Consider the following 16,359-nt stretch of genomic DNA (forward strand, 5'->3'; position numbering starts at 1 on the left):
TCACTAAATATCTTGTTTGCGCACCCAAGACACGCTCCCAACGCCCATTGACATTCATTCTTCTTGTGTCCTTGCTTTTCACATGTATAACAATTCTGCTCTCGCTCAAGACAAACTGATCCTACTTTTTCAACACTTGGACTCTAATCTCTTAGGTTTTACTTCACTTACATTACTTGCTCTCACACTCCTATCAACCACTTGCTTTGCCATTTGCCTCAGCCCTTCTAAAACTGCCTCCCTATAGCTCTTAAACTCTGGTATACCCTCAGGTATACCCTCAGCTACTTCAGTCCTAACACTAGCACATCTCTCTTTCATACACTTACCTAACTCATAATCCTCTACTGTTTTGAAAATGTCTTTCCACTTCAACCTTTCATACGTCCATCTCATTTTCTCCTTACGTTTTAGATTTATAAACTCATACACACTCTCGGGCACAGTCGCCAACAGCTTACTAACTCTTTACACTCTTTTATCCTTTCGTCCCCAAACTTTTTCCTAGCTAATGTTTCCAACCTACATACATACATTGATGATGACTCCCCAATATTCATTCTTGCCTCTTGAAAATCATGTTTTTTTTCCTTTATATCTAACGGCACTCTTTATTCTTTTCGCCTGTTCCACAATCCTTGCTTTCACACGCTCATACGACACATTCCCTACACTCATCCTTACCCCATACATACTCAACAAAAATCTTGTCAAGAAGTTACCTAACACTCTTGTTATCCCCATACTTAGCCATACAATACTTCTCATATTCCTTAAAAAAAGTCCCTTAAAAAAGTCCCTTATGTCCCTGCTACTATATTCCTTGCATTGTGCACATCGGGGTACTTCTCTCATGTACACAGCCTTTTGTACTTCCTGTTTACTCTCACTGTCACTTTCGCCACTTCCATTCTGATCCCTCTCAACCTCTTCCAAATACAATCAATCAACTTCCATACTAACATCCATGCTCTTGATTATGCTCTTCTTACCCTTCTTCTTTCTACCTACCTGTTTCCACTCATCGCTATCTAAATCACTCCCAGCCCTTTCCCCAACGTGTTCAAGTCCTATTCTCATCCTGTCCGTCATCCTTGCTAGTCTTCTTTCCCTTAGTCTTCTTTTCCTCATTCCTCAGCCCCTTCTTATTCTTGTCTTCAGGTTTATCCTTATCCTGTGTCTTCCCCTTCTTTCCCCTTCTAATCACAACCAAATTACCTTCATCACTCGTACTCTGATCCACTTGTTCTTTTACTTAATTTTAATTGCTCCTGGCCCATCACAAGGCCCAGTAGGCCTACCTCCTACTGCTCCTTCTCCCATGAACCCCTTCATCATCTGCACTGCATTCATCATTACTCTGAATTTTTCGCCCATTTTCTCAACCATTCTCTCTTCGTTCCTTTCACTTCTTTCATTTCCACTTTCGCACTCCTTACCATTCCTCTCATTTGCTCTAACTCGCTCTTCATTTCCTCACCACACCAACCATCCTGCAGCTGCCACACCAGCATCCCCACGTTGTACGCCAATAAATAATATGGTGAGATTGCACAAGCTAAAAAACAAAAAACTCAAAACACAAACATCTCCTCACCCTGAGTCTGAGGTGAGTACAGGTGTATGTATTTTGAGTTTTTGGTTTTTAGCTTGTGTAATCTCGCCACATTATTTACTGGCGCCCAACATGGGGATGCTGGTGTGGCATCTGCAGGTCAGTTGGTGTGGTGAGGAGCTGAAGAGCAGATTCAAGGTTGATCAGCTGATCGCAACTGTTACAAGGTTACGAGCTGGTCTATAGAAATGGGTAGAGTGAGTGAGAGAAAGAGAACTTACTGCCATTCTCCCTTCTGAGAAAATTTGTTTAGCTTAGCGCCGTTCTCAAGGTAGCCTCTTTCACACGCTCGCATACAAAAATGAAACATTTCGTACAACTTTTTCTAATGCATTGCAATTACAGCAAACCTCTAAAGTCTGTTGAATCCTGAGCAAGTTGTTAACACCAGGTAAAAACAAAAGTAAACTTTTAACACTTAAGTCCTTATAGGTTTTAGCAGATGAACACGAAGTTATTTGCACTTGCCTTTGTGTGTAATATTCAGTTACAATTGCAACCCCGTGTAATTAATTCCCATTATCATTCATCCCTCCTCCCCCAACAAACACATCTTACACTTAAACACTAGCTAACATCACTGCCAAGCCCTGGTGACACCCGAATTCTACTTACTAAACTTAAAAATCCCCTTTGTCTGCAATTGAGAGGCAGTTGCCAAATATGCATAATTATAACCACATTTCCTAACATATGCCTAATCTATCTATTCCTAGTCTCTCTGGGAACGTAAACTATAGGCTTGAATGCCTTTTCACACTTGTCACCACCTATTACTAGTGTCAAAATGATGCTTGTATAAATTATTGGAAAAAACTCCTAACGGGGAAACATAACCTACCTTTCATAGTCCCTTTGTGTGACATCTCTGAAGCTAGCTGAAAAATCAATTGTTAATCTCTAGGCAAATTCAAACTCCTGGTCAACAAAACTACAACCTTTATTTTTAGACTATGGCTGTCAGATTTATTCCTCAGCTTGTAAAACCAGGCTGAAGGAACTGGACGTTGTACACGATATGGGGCTGAGAATATGCTCAGGGGCTTTTAGAACTTCGCCTATTGAAAGCATATATGTTGATACTAATACTAACCAACTTCCCCTTGATCTGAGAAGGCAAGAACTAGGATTAAGGTACATGGCTAGAATTAAAAGTGCTCCCAAAAATCCCTCCTTCCAGGTGCTGAGGGAAGCAGACTCGCGTGTCTTTTCTGGTATAAGAGCCTCTAGACCATTTCAAGTTAGACTAAATGAAGATGGTACGGGTAATCATCATAAATCCCAGAAAGTCATGAATGTTAAAACATCCTGTGTATCCTCCATGGCTTATTCCAGAAGCATCGGTGTGCAAAAAAGCATATAACAAAAAAGACTGTCCTGAGGAAGAGATTAGGGGAAAATTCTTTGAGCACGAAACTGTCCATACTAATGTGACAAAAATATATACGGATGGATCAAAGTCAGATAGTGGTGTTGGCTATGCAGTTATCCTTGGTGATACAGCATATACGGCTAAACTACCTGACTTTGCATCCATATTCACAGCAGAATTAACAGCCATAGTCTCTGCCCTGGATATAGTTTTTCAAAGTAGCGACACTAATTTTGTCATTTACTCGGATTCCAAAAGCACTTTAGAAGCTATTAAAAAATTCAATAGCTTCCATCTGTTAGTTAAAAAAGTTCAGGAATCGCTCCTCCGTTTGTATTATTTGCGTAAATCTGTCTCTTCTATTGGGTCCCTTCACATGTGGGGATTTGTGGAAACGAGATGGCAGATAGTATCTCATCAGAAACAGCCTTTAGTAAAGTGCCTAATACAGATCTAGAAGGTCCTTTTAGGTCTTATATTTTAAGCAAATGGCAAGAAAGATGGACTTCTCATCTTGCCAATAATAGAAAGTACAGAAATATTAGAAATAATATATTACCCTGGCCTTCGTCTTTCCAGTCAGATAGGCGAACAGAAATAGTTTTAAGCAGACTAAGGATTGGGCACACTTATTTGACCCATCAGTTTATTTTAGAAGGGGGCAGCCTCCCAGAGTGTTCTTGCGGTGCGAGATGCTAACAGTAGAGCACATTCTGGTTCCTTGCCCCAAATATCTTAACCAGAGAGAGAGATACCTTAGAGGTAAATCCCTTTGTGATATTTTGGGAGATGAAGCAGATATTTCTGCTCTCACCTCCTTTTTAAAGTCTATAAACATTTTTAACCCTTGAACGCCGAAGTGGTATTTTAAAAATCGTCTCCCGTATGCCGGCGGCGTTCGCGAGTGAGCGCCGAAGCAGAAAATATGTTTTTTTCAAAAAAAATCACAGCACGCTTAGTTTTCAAGATTAAGAGTTCATTTTTGGCTCCTTTTTTTTTGTCATTGCCCGACGTTTAGTATGCAACCATCAGAAATGAAAAAAAATATCATTATCATATATAAATATTGGGATACAGGCAGTCCCCGGGTTACGACGGGGGTTCCGTTCTTGAGACGCGTCGTAAGCCGAAAATCGTCGTAAGCCGGAACGACGCTTGGAAATATGTCTTAAACTAATAAAAAGTTATAAAAACCTTACTTGTAATCCTTTGGTTATACTACATGTTGTTTCCTGTAGTTTTATGTACAACCTGGAGTTATTTTCATAAAAGAATGCTGGTTCTTGAAGGTAAAAACTATTGTAATCCTCTGGTGACACTACATTCTTGGAAGTTTTATGTACAACCTGGAGTGATTTTGCCAAATCTTGAGGGCTACAAGAACAGCTGATTACTATTTACATATCATATAGACTAATTAAAGTAAACGTATCTTTAAATAGGCTTATATATTAGTATCAACAAAACATTTCCTGCCATGAGTCAGAGGCCGTTTAATGAAACGAAACACTTCTCTGTCCAATCTGTTCAGAAAATAAACGTTACGTCAATCTCCGAGACCATTGTTGCCAAGGCGTCTCTCTCTCTCTCTCTCTCTCTCTCTCTCTCTCTCTCTCTCTCTCTCTCTCTCTCTCTCTGATCAAATTACACTGGAGCCTTGACTGACATACGATTGCCCTAATATACGAATGTTTTGAGATACAACAGAAAATTTGCGAAAATATAAGCTTTGATATACAACGAAATATTTGAGATACGATTTTGCGATGAGTGTTAGTTGTATAGGCGACCGATAAATGGCGTTCAGTCTGTTTGTTTGTTGGTGCTGCATGTTAACACGTCGTTGTTTAGTTCGTTGTATTTGCGCCTATTTTCGTGTTTTGTCTATTTTATTATTACCATGGGTCTCAAAGCTAAACAGACAAAGCAGGTGATAAGAAAAAACCCAAGAAAATGATTTCGATGGAAGCAAAACATGAAATTATAGCAAAGCATGAACGTGGCGTTCGTATCGTCGATTTGGCAAACGAGTATGGTCGAAATCCTTCTACAATATCCACGATCATCAAGCAGAAGGAAGCTATAAAAACTTTCCAAAGGCATCACCATTATTTCTAAACTACGTAAACTGATTAAAAAAAACAAATAAATACAATTCGTTTAGCAATGTTATTTCATTTGTGTTTATTACGTAGTTTATTAGTGTACATACGTAAATAAAAGAGAACAAATCGTTCCCTGCCACCCTTCCCTACCTCCTCCCCCTGCTGGCCTCACGTCATCTTTCGTTGTGGTAAGTAAAATTCCTTTCTTTTTTTTAATTGATTTTATTAACATTTATTATCATTTATCACATTGCTATGTTATTTTATCATTATGTGTGTTATTACTCGTTTATTTTGGAAATAAAATGGTGTAAATTATTATATATTATATGTAATTTAGCTGTGTTTAGGTGTGGTTTCATAGTGCTAGAACGGATTAATACATATTACATTATTTTAATGGGAAAAAATGCTTTGAGATACAACTGTTTTGATATACGACGATGGTAACAGAACAAATTAAATTCGTATGTCAAGGTTCCAGTTACTGGATAATGTCTCTCTTTGGATACTTCGATTTTGCCAAATCTTGAGGGCTACAAGAACAGTTGATTACTATTTACGTATCATATAGACTAATTAAAGTAAACTTATCTTTAAATAGGCTTATATTATTAGTATCAACAAAACATTTACTGGCATGAGTCAGAGGCTTAATGAAACAAACACTTCTCTGTCCTTAACTCGGAGCCTCGGAAGACGCCTCTCTCTCTCTCTCTCGATTTGGCAAACGAGTATGGTCGAAATCCTTCTACAATATCCACGATCATCAAGCAGAAGGAAGCTATAAAAACCTTCCAAAGGCATCACCATTATTTCTAAACTACGAACTGATTAAAAAAAATAAATACAAATTAGTTTAGCAATGTTATTTCATTTGTTTGTTTATTACGTAGTTATTATGTACATACGTAAATAAAAAGAGAACAAATCGTTCCCTGCCACCCTTCCCTACCTCCTCCCCCTGCTGGCCTCACGTCATCTTTCGTTGTGGTAAGTAAAATTCCTTTCTTTTTTTTAATTGATTTTATTAACATTTATTATCATTTATCACATTGCTATGTTATTTTATCATTATGTGTGTTATTACTCGTTTATTGTGATAAATTGTGTATATTATATTATATGTAATTTAGCTGTGTTTAGGTGTGGTTTCATAGCGCTAGAACGGATTAATCATATTACATTATTTTTAATGGGAAAAAATGCTTTGAGATACAACTGTTTTGATATACGACGATGGTAACGGAACAAATTAAATTCGTATGTCAAGGTTCCAGTTACTGGATAATGTCTCTCTTGGATACTTCGATTTTGCCAAATCTTGAGGGCTACAAGAACAGTTGATTACTATTTACGTATCATATAGACTAATTAAAGTAAACGTATCTTTAAATAGGCTTATATTATTAGTATCAACAAAACACTTACTGGCATGAGTCAGAGGCCGTTTAATGAAACAAACACTTCTCTGTCCTTAACTCGGAGCGTCGGAAGACGCCTCTCTCTCTCTCTCTCTCTCTCTCTCTCTCTCTCTCTCTCTCTCTCTCTCTCTCTGATCAAATTATGGATAATGTCTCTCTTTGGATACTTGGAATTTGCATTGTAATCTAACCAGAAACTTCGTTTTGTTATTATTACTGGAAACAAGCAATGATTTTTTCATTATTTGCGCTTTGGACTGTTATATGTAAACTTTGCGCACCGCAAGCTAGTATGTATTCATCGCTCGGAAACTATAGTCGATTCATTTAAGGTAGATTCTTGCGCCTACGAGACGTTTGTTTGGCTGGCCTTCTGATTGGCTGGTACCGGGAGGTAGGCCGCTCACTCAGTCTCATTATTTTCTACTGTGGTTTAGAAAACTAGCAAAATTATGTTTATATTTCTTCAATCAACTCGCGCTTTGGCTCAAGATAGGAACATTTTGGCCATACCATAGGATTCGGTATTAATTGTACAACTAAGTCATCTTTTCCTGAAATCATAAGATAAAACACAAAGGAATTACAACGAGTAAAAGTGAAAAGAGAAGCATTTAATTCTTTATACCTGTTTTTATTTATCATCGGATTTTGCATCATTAACGCGATTAAGATAAATAAAACTTGTGTTTTCATACAACAAATTCACCCTAAATACGCTGGTGTTTTCAGATTTTGGATGCGTGTAAAATATGAGGAGAAAATGAAGAATATGTCTTATTATGTTGCATCAGTAAATGATTCAAGTTGGATGGTATTGCTGAGAGAATGAGATCTGCAAGGCGTAGTCGTTGTTTGTCGCCTCAGCGAGAGATTTGAGTTGCCAATTAGCGATGTAAAAGGTTGCAGTTTCTACAATATTTACTATGTTATATTATTACATTTTCTGAAAATAAATACACAGAATTTACATTATAACTGTCGAACATTTTAAATCCAATATCATATAGTATGTCTGGGCATATCTGATAAGGAAAAAAATAATAATAATCAGATGAATGCATCTGGTATCGTTAGCTCAGACCCATGCGGCCGCAGGGAATTCAGTCCAGCAAAGAAGTTGAACTCTGTGGAAAGATGACTTCACACTCTTCAACTCAGCCTAAACTTTAATCAGGTTGCTTCAAGATATTGTTTCTAATTTTATTTTATGAATATATTTTCAAATGAAACAGACATCAGAGATTTATTTGAGTGATATGAAATAATAATCTCAGTGAAGTAATAAACAACAAATAATTAAGAAAGATTGACTTCCTATCAGGCTGAGTCAAGTACGGCTGCAACATAATAAGACATATTCTTCATTTTCTCTTCACATATTACACGCATCCAAAATCTGAAAGCACCAGCGTATTCAGGGTGATTTTATTGTAAGAAAATACAAGTTTTAATTCATCTTGACTGTATGACTTATTAAAAATCCGATGATAAATAAAAATAGGTGTAAAGATTGAAACTTTTTCTCTTCACTTTTACTCGTTGTAATTCCTTTGTGTTTTATCTAATTGATTTCAGGAAAAGATTATTTAGTTGTACAATTAATACCGAATCCTTTGGTATGACCAAAACTTTATTATCTTTTGGAAAACGTGAGATAAATGAGAAATATAAACATACTGCATGTTTTCTAAGTCACAGACGAAAATATGACTCAATGAGCGAGCGGCCTACCTCCCGGTACCAGCCAATCAGAGGCTGCCAACAACCGTCTCGTAGGCGCAAGAATCTACCTTAAATGAATCGACTATAGTTCCGCATATGAGGCGTCACTAAAAAACATAGAAAAATACAACATAAAAAGTGTCGAAATCATCATAACCTCAACATTTTTGTTGTAATCTAACCAGAAACTTATTTTTATTAATATACTGTGCTAAACTATAAAGGATTTTTATCATAGTATGCGTTTTTTAAAAGCGTCGTTAACTCGGAGCGTCGGAAGCTTCAGCGTCGTAACCTTGGAACAAGCGTCGTAACCCAGGACGGATTTTTCCATTGAATATTTAAGAAAAAGCGTCGTAACCTCTGAATGTCGTAAGCCGTAACCATCGTAACTCCAGGGAGCGCCTGTATATGACAGCGCGAAAAAAAATTTCATATATAGTAATTGTATACAAATTGCGCTGTGAGCAAAACGGTTAAAGATAACGAGTTGATTTTTTTTCATTGTATTGTACACTAAATTGTGATCATTTTGGTATATAACACGTAAAACAATCAAGGCAACACAGAGAAAATATTATCACAAAATGATGCATGAATTCGTAATGCACGGACGTAAAAAAAGCTGTTTTCAAAAATTCACCATAAATCGAAATATTGTGCTAGTAGCTTCCCATTTGTTGCAAAATGAAGGTAATTGATTGAATATTACTAGACTAAGTGTTGTAGCTTACAATTGCAGTTTTCGACCATTTCATTTGAGTTAAAGTTGACCGAAGGACAAATTTTTTCTAATTATCTTTATTTATATGAAAATATTTCAGAACTGATAAAAGCTACAACCATAGGTTGTTTTTTGTTGTATTCTACATGAAATTGCACACATTTTCATATATAAAACTTTATGTAACAGCTAATTTAAAATGGTGCAAACATTACGACAATCTGACGAACAAATTTATGATTTTTACGGAAGAGTTACTGCGCAGACGTAAGGAAAAAGTTTATTTCATTAATTCACCATAAATCGAAATATTGTGCTAGAGACTTCCAATTTATTGCAAAATAAAGGTAATTGATTGAATATTACTAGAATGTAATAGTTTAGCTTACAATTGCGTTTTTCTACCATTTCGGTAGAGTCAAAGTTGACCAAAGGTTGAAATTTTGGCACTTATCGTTTGTTTTTTGTTGTATTCTACATTTTCATATATAAAACCTTATGTAATGGCTAATTTAAAATGGTGCAAACATTACGACAATCGGACAAAAAAATTTATGATTTTTTCAGTAGAGTTACCGCGTGGACATAAAATTTTTTTTTTTCCATAAATTCACCATAAATCGAAATATTGTGCTAGAGACTTCCAATTTGCTGCAAAATGAAGGTAAAGGAGTGAATATTACGAGAATGTAAGAGTTTTAGCTTACAATTGCGTAGTTTTACCATTTCGGTCGAGTCAAAAGTTGACTGAAGGTTGATATTTTGGCACTTATCGTTATTTATATGAAAATATTTCAAAACTGATAAAAGTTACAACCATGGGTTGTTTTTAGTTGTATTCAACTTGAAATTGCGCACATTTCCATATATAAAACTTTATGTAACGGCTAATTTAAAATGGTACAAAACATTATGACATGTTGGACGAAAAAATGTATGATTTTTTCGGTAGAGTTACTGCTCGGACATAAGGAAAAAGTTTTTTTCCATAAATTCACTATAAATCGAAATATTGTGATAGAGACTTCCAAATTACTGCAAAATGAAGGTAAATGATTGAATATTACTAGAATATAAGAGTTTTAGCTTACATTGCGTTTTTTCGACCATTTCGGTAGAGTCAAAGTTGACCAAAGGTTAATTTTGGCACTTATCGTTATTTATATGTAAATATTTCAAAACTTATAAAAGCTACAACCATGAGTTGTTTTTTGTTAGTATTTTACATGAAATTGCGCATATTTTCATATATAAACTTACTTCCATGTCATGGCTAATATAAAATGATGCAAAAATTATGTCAAAGTGACTAAATAATTTCTGAGATGTGTTGCTGATGTTTTAGTGCGAGAAGAAAGAAATTCGCGCTTGCGCGCCTGGGTAACGATTGTAAACAAAACAATGCCTTGATCCGTGAGCTCCCAGCATCCCCCGTGGCGCGAATTTAGAAAAAAAACTTTTTTATATCGACGTACCATACGTCCAATTGGCACCCAATAGACCATTTGTATCGACGTTTAATACGTCTAATCAGCATTAAAAGGTTTAATTAATAAAATTTAATTATTTTTTTTTTCATATTATATATAATATATATATATATATATAATAAAATATTATTTTTTTTCATATATATATATAGTATATATATATATATAATATATATATATATATATATATATCTATCTATATATATATTATATATATATATATAGAGCATTTTCTTCATTAATTCATTCATTTGTCATATGGTAATTTATCTATAACCATTTTTTTCATACACTTATTAAATCATTTTTAATGTAATTTATTTACTTTCCATTATGGCGCTGAATGGCTTCTTTGGCCCCAGTGCCTGGGCTTTTGCCCTAAAACTCATACATCCATCCATCCAATATATAGCTATGTATTCTCTGATCAGTGCCTTAAGGAATATACCCAAAAAGGAAGAACGATATAGATATTCCCTTTTGTAAATTACTTGGCCTGCTGCAGAAGGCCTCATTCACCTGATTCGAGAAAGAATGTTGGCGGCTACATTATCTTGCCAGCTATATGGGCAAACTTTAGGTTCCATTCCTGAAGCATGAGACTCCACCACATCAACAGTAAAGATAAACAGAGCAATGATTAATGGCTAGTACCTAAGCCAGTGTGTCCTAACAGTGAAATATTTTCCTTTGAGAAGGAGTCAAATTTTTAGAATAAGCCAATGATGAGAATTACCTTGATGATCATTTTTTAACAAACATCCTTGACTCCAACATCACTAGCATCAGTAGCGAATGAAAGGGAATATTGAAGTTGGGTGCCCTAAACACATGGAAAACCTAATAATACCCTCTTTAGACGCTCAAACTCTTTCAGAGCATCGTTTACACCGCCTGAAATGACATTCTTTTTAAGGAAGTTAGTGAGAGGATTGGGTATGTTAGAGAAATTTTTCACAAACCAACGATAATACCTTAGCAGTCCAAGAAACCTTACATCCCTTCAAACATGTAGGAATTGCCATACTCTCAATAGAATCTATATTAGCCTTCTTGGAATAGACTTCACCATTACCCACTACGTGACCTAAATAGAAACCTGGGCTTTAGTGAAGTCACTCTTATCCAAATTGATCACCAAACCAGCCCTCTTCAGTGCATCAAATAATGCCGATTCGTTTAAGATGAGTCTTCTTGTCGTCACTGAAAATTACAATATCATCTGTATATATGTGTAACAGACCATAAACCAGCATATTCATTGTTATGAAAAGATGAGTGCAGTCTTCCCTTGACTTGAATCTGTCGCATTCCTGACAAGGAAGTTTTGAAAACATGACTGGTGACAAACGGACGATGGTTCTTTGTAAATATGAATATACTTGTCTCGTTTGCAGCTGTATTCGTCCGGGTCATGGGAAACTCATCTTTGTATTATTTCATCACGTTAATTGTAGTGACTGTGTCCTAAAGGGATCAGTGATTAAACTAGGAGCAAATGGAAAAGGCATAACTGGTCATGTGGATCAGGCCAAATGGACAGCAAAGCTTCCTTCTTCCACTGAACTTCAACAAGTAGGCTGCACACAATTTTTCTCACTCCCTGGTCACCGGTTAGGTCATTTGTCTCCATGCTTTTTCGTTAATTAGTTGGGTTAGTGTTTAATTGTATTGTATCTCGGCCATGTAAGTAATTGAGTGTGATGAGATGCAATCCCCAGACCGTGACAACTGTCAATTAAGTAATATTCCATGTTTTTTTCTGGCCTTAAGGCAAAGTGAACTGTGAATTTCTTTGGGCCATGTGGCCAAATACAGAGTGGGATGGTATTCTGTTGAGAACAGTGTCATGTATATTAACTTCATGTAAGGGTTTGTTATAGGTTCAAATTTTTTTATTTTGTAAAAAATTTCATAAATTCATGTAGCCTAGTTCACTTTTTGCCCTTCATGATAGCCAAAGAGCTGTCACCTCAGGGTAGGCCATACTACCAACAACATATGGGGCCACCAGTTAAATCCCAGTTGTAGAGATTTTCACGACATTCATTAGCCCCTGAAAGGGTTTGTGGGCTAGTGGCATTTTTCATTCCAAAACCGGCATTACCCGACACTGGAGCAACCCTTGCGGGGTTACAAAGGCGGACAAAGGTCTGGCTCTTGCTAACAGTGGCACCTGCCAGCAACCTTTAAGGAAGTCAAATTTGCTAATCTACTTAGAATGGTCAAGTTTATCAATGCAGTCCTACTCCCCGAGGCAAAGGGAAGCTATCAGACTTGGTGACTCCATTCACTCTTTGATAGTCAAACACATCCGATAGCTACCATCAGACTTCTTGACCAAAACCACGGGTGAGGATCACAGACTCTTACATGGTCTATAAACTGTTTTGACATACATTCTGCCTCCTTGGCCACCACCTTAATTTTCATTGGATTGAGCCTACTTGCGGACTGTTTAATTGGAATGGTGTCACCAACATCAACATCGTATTCCAGAACTTGTATAACCTGGCACCTCTGAAAATAAATCCTTAAATTCAAAAACTAATTTTTCAATGAACCTACGTTTCTCTGGACTTAAATGCAGTACCAGAGCATCAAAATTTTTTTTAAGAACTTGGGCTATTAAAGGGCCAATTATCCTCATCGCAAAATTTACCTTCATCGCTTTCTTCCTCTGAAAAAGAAACAGTTGTTAGAATGGTCGTTAACATTCTTAACTACAGCTATGGAAATACCTTTTCTCTATATTCAAATATCTTTAGCATGTTAATAAGACAGCGTTGGAAAGGCTTTCTCTGATCAGGTGTTTCGACCAAGGAATTAACCTCATGTATTTTCTTCATAATTTTCCAAGGCCTGTCATGGTAAAACGCTTCATAGCAAAGAATTACGAGTTAAAGGAAAGGAAAACGCATCTTCGAGAATTTCTGCAGCACGGAGGCTTTCGCGCGTGTATTGGAGGCTCCTGTTCTCATGATGGTTCTAGAATTGGCAGGAGTGTTTTGGAACTTGACAGGTGCCGACGTGACGTGAGGAACGCTGCGATTTCTGATGCAATACTCTGTCGAGATCCTTCTAAGAAGTTCCGGTAATCTCTGGAGCCTGTGATGTTCACTGGTAGGCCACGCCCCCAGGTTACCGTATAAATACGACTGACGAAGTAGGAGGGAGCAGATCATCAGTAAGAGTCACAGATCAGATTATCAGTGAGAGCCCAGCAGCAGAGATCAGAGATAATCAGAGAGAGATAAGAGAAGAAGGAACAGACGAAGGATCAGAGAGGAAAAGGAGCGTTGAGAGTTTGGGTCGAATTTCTTGGTCAAGTCGTCAGTTAGAGAGAACGACCGAGGTATTTTCGTGGTTGAGCAAGCCTTGAGAGCAGAAACGTTCTACAAGAGGTTTCGGGGAGTTCCTGCACTTCGAGTTTTCTGCAATATGGAGTCAAGAAGACGTCTGCAATTACAGTTCTCCTTTTGTGAAGCCACCGCTTCGAGCATAGATCTCCGACAGCGCAAAACTGGCCAGCAAGTATTTGCAATACCTCACTGTTTCCCCAGTTCACGCATTGTAAGATTTTACTTGTGGTACGTAAATAGGAGAAACCATTCTGCATTTATCTTTGTTGGCAAGTTTGTAAATAAACCTTTGTTGTGTTAGTGTTTCTCTCTATATTCGTATCCCAGTTTTAACTGCTGGTGTTGAATTCTTTTTGTTTATTTTCATATCGAACTTGGAGCGGACCTCTCTCGTGGTTTGTAACAAGGCCCCAAAAAGAACCCTTAAAGAAGAACTCTGTTCCAGAGTGATTTTCCAAGTCTTCGATAGTTTTTTGTTCACCCCAAGACAAATAAAACTAACAAGTTAATTTCTGAGACGTCACCTTCTCTCAACTCTAACAACATCAAAAAGGACCATGAATATAATGTCAAAAAATCAAGTCGAATGGCAACAAACCCAAAGACTGACTTGGAGCTGAGTGAAATATGTATAGCAAAAAAGGAAGCTCCTTATTCCACTCTGAACCATGACTCCAGCAATATTTCTTAATCATAGATTTTGTACATGGAACTTACCCAGTAATATATAGCGAAGAGCTTCCTACCTACGGCAGCCTAACAATTGAAAATTCACGATAGTGCTAGTTCTGGTTACGGTGTAGTTGGAATGCCCACCCACTACCAGGGCTTACATATATAGGTTACAACCTCACAGAGAGCTCCAATTCGTTTTCTGCTGGCTCCTGGAGTACATCGATGGTTTTAGGTAGCCTTTTTTAAACGTATTTGTGCTGATGAGTTTGGAGTTCTTGGTGAATTACTGTGTTTTGTTTTGCATTAGCGCATTCTTTCCAATTTGTCAGTCTAGCACTAGTGTTAGGTTTTGTGCAGACAGTGTAAGACCAGATTAACTAAATCTTGCTGTGATCCACATACCAGATGTAGTAATGTAGAGGTCAAGAGTTCAAGAAAGAAAATACTTGTGCTGAATGTTGTGAATGGGATGACAAGAAATTAAATTTTTTTAGGTTCCATCAGGACAAGATGGATAAGGACAGAAAGAGGAAAGCAGCTGCTAGGCAGAAAGTAGAGCTCGTTTAGATAATGTTCAAGCTGCTTAATTGGTAGAAGATAACATGATTGTTTCGCCTGTAATTCCTGTTGATTCTCCAATTATGTCTCCTTTTTGCTACTGTGTCACTAACTCCTATTCCAGGTTCACTTGCTCCTAATCCCAACACCATTCTTTTAAGAGGATGAAAGAGGACGTCTTCAATCCAATGACCAAAGAGGACGCCTTCCAGTCTGCAACATTCGTGCAGCTACGCAACGTCGCCTCCTGCTTCATGAGCTCTTCGTAATCAATCTGCTACGGACAGCTTGGAGTCGTTCCCTTATGTGGTTCGGCAGTATGTATCTGCTTAATGTAAGACAGATTCTTCAGGGCAAGTTTTGTCAGTCTCAAAATCCAGACTTATCTTGGAATTACCTCATACTCCTGGATGTGATTCTTCTAATTTGGTGTGTTGCTCTCATTTGGCTGAATGATCAGCACCAGTTGCGATGTGCCCATCTTCCCTGACAGCTGAGTCAAGAGTGGTTTTTCCTCGCTCTCGTCATATTCTTCGACTCGCAACCCTTTGCTTGCTCCTCTTAAACAACAGTTGGATGACATATTTCTCTGTTGAAGAAACCCCAACACCTTCCCAAATTGAAGACGTGGCTTTAACACCTATCTCTTCGGATGAGGTAGAGGAGTAAGATATAGTTTCCTTCATCTTCACACTCGGGGGTGTAGAAATATTTTCTCAACAACTTACTGGATTTTATCTCTCATGCAGCTCCAATATCCCTGGCTTTAACTCAACTAATGAGGAAGCCCATTTCAGACAGTTTGACCTTACCCTTCTTTGTCAGTAAAGAAGGTTTTGAGAGACATTGACTCCTGGTTAGCTTTGAAGAGAGAGATGGGCAAAACTTCTTTTACTTTCCCTCCTGGCAAGCTGATAAAAAAGATTTAACGTTTCTACGACACTGAGGAAGCACCTTCCTTTGGAGTATCTGCCTCCTCCCAGGGGGATTTCCTGGGTCTTAGTTGGCTCTGCTAAGCCTTCGGCCTATTCATCGGCTAAAGTCATGCTCTCGTCCTTGGAAATGGATCACCTTGCCAGGAGTATATTCAAAGTGTTAGAATGTGTATAGCTTCTTAGATTGGACATCTGGGCATTAGCATATTAGTTGGAAGATGGCTCAACGATTGCAGAAGACATCGCAGCAGACTTGTCGCGCAGATTGAGCCATTAGAGACGGATCAGTGGAGTTATCATCTCTCTTCTCATTTTTGCCTCGCTGGACAAGAAACACCTCTGCCTGCAAGAATTAGTGCATCAGATTTTGCCGT

The 16,359-nt window shown here is 37.5% G+C and overlaps 1 protein-coding gene across 1 annotated transcript in view; it reads left to right on the forward strand.

Moving 5' to 3' along the window:
- Nucleotides 1–1,687: 1,687 nt before the first annotated feature.
- The window catches only part of LOC135215776 (uncharacterized), a 122,321-nt gene continuing 107,649 nt past the window's right edge, over nt 1,688–16,359 (forward strand). Inside the window, exon 1 of the mRNA XM_064250726.1 lies at nt 1,688–1,782. Within this exon, the coding sequence (XP_064106796.1) occupies nt 1,688–1,782 (95 nt within the window). The remainder of the gene's footprint in view (nt 1,783–16,359) is intronic.

This window comes from Macrobrachium nipponense, chromosome 5 (genome assembly GCF_015104395.2).
Source record: "Macrobrachium nipponense isolate FS-2020 chromosome 5, ASM1510439v2, whole genome shotgun sequence".
Lineage (NCBI taxonomy): Eukaryota > Metazoa > Arthropoda > Malacostraca > Decapoda > Palaemonidae > Macrobrachium > Macrobrachium nipponense.